The sequence below is a fragment of the Coniophora puteana genome (genome assembly GCF_000271625.1).
Source record: "Coniophora puteana RWD-64-598 SS2 unplaced genomic scaffold CONPUscaffold_3, whole genome shotgun sequence".
NCBI lineage: Eukaryota > Fungi > Basidiomycota > Agaricomycetes > Boletales > Coniophoraceae > Coniophora > Coniophora puteana.
The window spans coordinates 2,786,943-2,792,647 of NW_006913055.1; the positions used below are offsets into that span (position 1 = coordinate 2,786,943).

Genomic DNA, 5,705 nt, shown 5'->3' on the forward strand with positions numbered 1-5,705 from the left:
TTCAAATTAGCCATCAAGAGATCTCAGCTCCAGGACACGGTCAACGAAGCCCTTCAACAACTCGAGGCCGGCGCTGATCCCTCCACTCTCAGGCTCGACTCTAAGGTAGCCACGCAGCGCGATCGCTCGGTTGCGTGGGTTCTCAATGGCTGGAAGGCCATCAACAAGCCCGAAGTTGTACGCGGGGTGAGTCTTTGTTTTCTTTCTTTCTTTATCTACGCAGTTCTGACTTCGATCATTCAGGCTTTCTCTCGGTGCACAGTCCGAGGTGGCTTCAGCCTGTCCTTTGACTCGCTCACGAGCCCTTCCGCTCTCCGAATCCTTCGCGAAATCCCTCGATCTGACCCAACCCTGTGGGATCGGATCTCTCCTTCTATCCCTGACGCCCCCGATGTTCCCACTGTGACGCCAGCTGATCATCAGGATCCGATCGAACTCGACACCCCTTTTTCCGGTGAAGACTTCGATGATGACACCTGGCAACAGCCCAACGACCTCATGGCTCGCATCCTCAACCCTGTCGACGCCAACGAAACGACCATTTCCGGCCCTGGCATGGTAGACAATGTCAACGTGGACTTAGCAACTGTCCAGGTGCCGTCATCTGATGAAGCTGGCCGCAGGAAGCGGCGCCGTGTGTCAAACAAGAAGTACGGAGACTTCGTAGGTCATTAGGATATCGTCTAGTGCATGCACACACTTTATTTTACTTCAAATTCTATGTTTTTCGTGGTTCTACCGAGTGTCCCTTAGTTAAGTTCCCGGACGCCCATACACATGGGACTGTCCCACCCTCTAAGTTCCGTTCCCGGTCCGGTGGGACACGGGATGGGAACTTATGGTCTGCTCGTTACAGTAGATTTGAAGGGTGTGCTCCAGATTGTGACCACCACCAACACCATGGGAGCGACTTGCGAGCATCCGACCGTCGTACGCTGAGCCAATTGTGGATGAGTCAGGGTGCCTGTTTTCACTATCTGTGGAGCATTGCGCGATGGAAGTCGTGGATCGCTTCGCACCGCGTTAAAGGCTTTATGGTGGCGGGCAACGCCCGCCAGCAGCGCGGGACGCTTACATAAGTCAAAAACCCCTATCTTGTCTGAAAACCTGTCACGAACTCACTCTCGACATATACCGAATTGTACAGATGCGATCCACTTAAAAACCACATAGGAGCGTCGTTTATGTGCGTATATAGATGGACAACTCAGATATATAAGCAAAAGATAAGTAATTGTGCGTGATAAGAGCATTAGATCTTGGCAAATATCTTAGTGTTGAATACCTGGCTTTGGCAGCACAAAGGTCGCGAGACAGTACATCTACACGTCTTGAAAGGGCCAAGACTTAAGTTGAAAGTTATGAAGAAAACTTGAAGTAGTTTACATCCTTGTCTCGTGTCTCGCGGACCAACATAAGCTGCTGCAGTTGCGGGATCTTGATGTTGCAGTCTGTTGGCCCATACATGGAAGTAAAGTCGTTTAAACCCTTTTTATTCAATCTAGTTGAGCTGAGTCAGGTTAAGGCTTGGGTATATAACCAATGCTGGGCCTGTCGTACCACGTTTGCCTCCGTCCTGAGGCTGTTATTGCTGTCGCGACGGCTTGGACGCGCTCATTTGTAATCACGTGATTCTAATCTTGCGTGTTGGGACCCAGGTCTCTGGTGCATATTCCGGCTCGACAGCTTCAATTATTACCTCGTGTTCTCGAGTGAAGTCATACTAATTGGTGTTTTAAAGATTTTTACAGAAGGGTTTTGCGAATTTCCGACTTTTAAGTGTAGATATTGACTCAGCAGTAGGCATATCTCATGAATAGACGATGGGATTGCTTCAAGCTTCTGACAAAGTACTATATAGCACTTCTATATCATTTAGTCCCAGCCAAGTATGCAGCCACAATGCCTGGTTTCCTTTGTATATTTTGTGGTCATCTGTCGGGCATGGTCAGGGGCTATTTGCTTATGTCAGCGCTCCGCGCTGCTGGCGGGCGTTGCCCGCCACCATTAAAGGCACTTGCTGATATCGAGATAGCCAGCCTTTTCGGCCATTCCTCGGTGGTCTTCTCCAGTTCGAGTGGCTTTTGGAGGGTCGGCGGAATGCTGTGCAAAAAGATCACTCCTTGATTCGGCTTGCCAATTCTATCTCCGATATAACTCGCTGATATGGAGAGACATGCCGGATAATGCCGACCAGAGCTTTTGTCTCTGACTTGAAAGTCCGCCCTTTTCGGCTTCAACTCCTCGGCTTGATCTCGCACTGCAGACAAACGGCGATTTTACCCGGGATTAAACTGAGAGAAAGAGACGGCGAGATGAAAACCTTTTCCTCCGAGTTTTGGAACACTTTTTTGCACAGGAAAAGGTATTCTTTTGGCTGACATTTGCATCAATTTTGCGCTGGTAAAATGGATGGGTTACCGAATTAGGACATTACCTTCCCTATTTGGACGTGTTTCTAACCAATCTCCGTGTAGAAATGCAAACTCCGAGGCAAAAGTTCAACTTTTCAGTAACTTTTCGCACAGCAAAAGATGGGTGAAAAAGGCTTTCATCTGTCCGCCTTCTTCAATCACTTTTTGTAACAGAAAAATCACAGTTTGTCTGCAGTGTCGCGCACAAAGCACCCGAGTCAATCGGTTGAACGTTCTTGAAAATCTACAGATGATTTCCAGACATGCTCCAGATATCGCCGAACTGTTTATTTCCCTCTGCATGGAAGACAGTCACGATTGGGCGGCTGAAGCCAGTAGCCTTTCGTCTCGAGCTTTACGGCAATTCTCAGCCATCACATACACAGATTCCCCAGTAAACCATCATGCAACAGGACCGCTCTTCAACGTTTCAACGCTGTTACTTTTCCTGCGCTCTCTAACCTCGTCAGGACCAGCCCTCTAGATGCTAATGTGGAGCTCTTTCGCCGCTTATTGGCTCATCTCGGCTTGCACTTGCGAAGCTTTGCGTTGGTCAATATCCCCGAGAGCGGTTTAGAGATTGAGGGAGGCGAAGAAAATTGATGTTATTGTTATTAGTAAAGCAGAGGCAATTTTTAGACAAGAGTTTAGAATTCCATCTGTAACGTTTAACTAGCTGCTGTCGACCAGGCAGCTAGGTCATACGAAGGGTTCGAGGTGCGGGGGGTGAGCGGATGTCCTGTCGTGAGACATGTTGACGTAAACAAAACCATGGTGTCGCGCAGCACTCGTTACTCTTGTCCTAAACGCTGAACATTGAACTCAGACTTATACGATACAGTTATGGCTTTCATCGTTGAAGGTGATTTCCCAGAGATGCAGAGTGCATCTGCAACTCTCCAGGCCATATCAAATCTCGTGGGTGCCAAACCATCGTTGCCGTGCTTTCTGCAGCTTTTGACACTAAGCATAGCTCCCCAAACTTGAACACGATGTTTCTGTACGTCCAAGGCTCTTGTCCTTCATCATCTAGTATTGCTAACATAGTACTAAGAGTGCCATGAGCACCCCTTACGCTCATTACACAAAAACGAATCACAGTGTTGGAACCGACGAGGAGAAAAGCGGAATCAACCTTGTGATCTCCGCCATATCGCTGATGATGAGCAATATGAGGGCAATCTCTGCGACACTCACTTACCTTTACAAATCGTTGACTCGGTCTCACAAAGCTCATCTCCGACTTATTTCCCCTGTAGGTAGGATCCCTCCGGAGCTCTTATCCGATATCTTCATCCTTAATGGCACCGTGGAGGCTGCTCGTCTACCTCAGCATGAGGCTTCCATACCCTACTTTCACCATCACAGTAAAGTCAAAATCAGTGCATCTGGGTATCTTAATGTTGCCCAAGTCTCTCGACGATGGAGGGATATCGCGCTAGGGGCTCCGAGGTTATGGAACAGGGTCATCATTGCGCCCGTGGACAAGAATCCATGGAGCTTCAAGGCCAAACCTCTGTTGACCACACTTCCATTTCCTTTCGAGCTAACTAAAAAGGCAGAAGGCTTCCCCGTTTTCCTTACCCTTGACCTGCGGGCGGCTAGCTTAGGTCATGATGCTAACATGGACTACCTGCCAATAAACCCCGCGAGCAGTGCTGTACGGGCAATTGATGTCGTGCAGCCGCGATTACCAAGCAACCTTGTGGAGTTGTTCCAGTGGCTCTCTCAGTTCGACAAACTCACCCACCTCGTCCTTGATGACGTTGGCATCGACGTCCGATCTGACTCCGATGACTGGCCTCCCGCTGGTGCACCCTCCGAGTTCCTTGACCGCCTCACACATCTTCATATACGAACCGAGTACGTCTATCAGATAGAGTCGTTCTTCGAGATTCGTACGTGGAGTAATCTGCGCTCATTGACCATCGACATGTACGGAGACAGTGACGTCAGCTGGTTAAGCATGCAAGCTATCTTTGACCACATACCAAATCTCGCCGAGCTGTGGATCGCCGAGGAAGTGGTTGAGCCGAACCTGAGCTGGAGCACCATCCGTATCAATTCCGATAAGCTGCTACTGTTCGCACTCGTCGTCAACCCAAAATGGCTCGCCGAAGACGACTACGAGATGGACCAGCTCTTCGACTGTCTTACCTTCCCCGCTCTCACCGATCTCATCGTCACCAGCCCGCTGGAAGGGAAAGTCGACTTCTTGTGGAATTTCCTCATTCGCTCCCAGTGCCATCTCACAAGTCTGACGTTTACGGACATCTTTGATCATGACCTCGCAAATGCCGAGTCAAGTTTGATTCATCAAGCTGGCATTGGGCTGGCAGAGGAGTTTTGTATCCCATCCATCATGTATGTGCGTAGTTTGAAGGTGGCAAAGGTATTCAAAGAGGCAAAAGATAGGTGGTACGGCTTTGACGCTACGGTCTAGCTCTTGTTTTCAAGTCCGTCGACTGTCGTATAATTTGCGAATGTACTGCCATTAGCATACGATTGTGACGACTTTAAATCTGTGCCCATCACATCTTTTCTCCCAAATTTTTTAGGATCGACCTTACATGGTGCTGGTACGGGATGGTTTTCGTGAGTCCCATTTACATAATGGCAAGGTGAGTCTTGGGTCAGTCTCAGAAACATCGCGGAGTTGTAAGCCCGCACACGCCCTTACTACGCCACAAACCGCGCCACATATCACATATCACATTTCAAAGACCCGCAGCCTCGACTTCTCGACTGCGGCCCTCCCTATTCAGCCAACGTGTTTTCCATGCGCATGGCCAGGTATGGAATGCCTATCGCTGAAGGCCGATTCCTACACTACATGATCTCTCTCGGTGTCCCGGCTGCTAATTAAGGAAGCACATACTAGCCAATCCATTCGATATATTAGCTTTTATACGTTCTTGAAGTCATGTAAAGTACAAGTCAATGAATGAACATGGCCATGTCTTGAGTGAACTTAAGTGAAATACTGTGCAAGCGTGCCATCGGTACAAGCCTTTGTCTGCCATTCTCAAGACCCTATATATAATTTCAGGACTGGAACACGTCGCGTGCTCGTGAGCGTTAAGACAATGCATATTTATGGCAAGACTACATCATGGACCACATTGAGATAGAACTAGATATTATACGCGCAAGACTTGGCAGTGATACTCTGCAAATGGAAACGGTAGACATCGACAGTGCTCCACAAACTCTACAAAGGGGCCCTTCATTGAATCAGCCCAAAGCGACCGTGAATCAAGGCATCCTCGAGCAGGTCATGGGCTTTGTCCA

The 5,705-nt window shown here is 48.7% G+C and overlaps 2 protein-coding genes across 2 annotated transcripts; both read left to right on the top strand.

Annotated features, from left to right (window-relative positions):
- Positions 1-12: 12 nt before the first annotated feature.
- CONPUDRAFT_151487 (uncharacterized protein) lies at positions 13-675 on the top strand (the record flags this gene model as incomplete). The annotated part of the gene is made up of 2 exons (XM_007767971.1): positions 13-186; positions 244-675. Coding segments are annotated over 2 exons (606 nt in total), but the record flags the coding sequence as incomplete, so codon positions are not given.
- Positions 676-3,257: 2,582 nt separating this feature from the next.
- On the top strand, positions 3,258-5,251 carry CONPUDRAFT_71236 (uncharacterized protein; the record flags this gene model as incomplete). Its single annotated transcript, XM_007767252.1, has 5 exons — positions 3,258-3,276; positions 3,318-3,414; positions 3,462-4,782; positions 4,973-5,009; positions 5,208-5,251. The coding sequence occupies 5 exons, from the start codon at positions 3,258-3,260 to the stop codon at positions 5,249-5,251; spliced, it is 1,518 nt and encodes a 505-aa protein (XP_007765442.1).
- Positions 5,252-5,705: the final 454 nt, after the last annotated feature.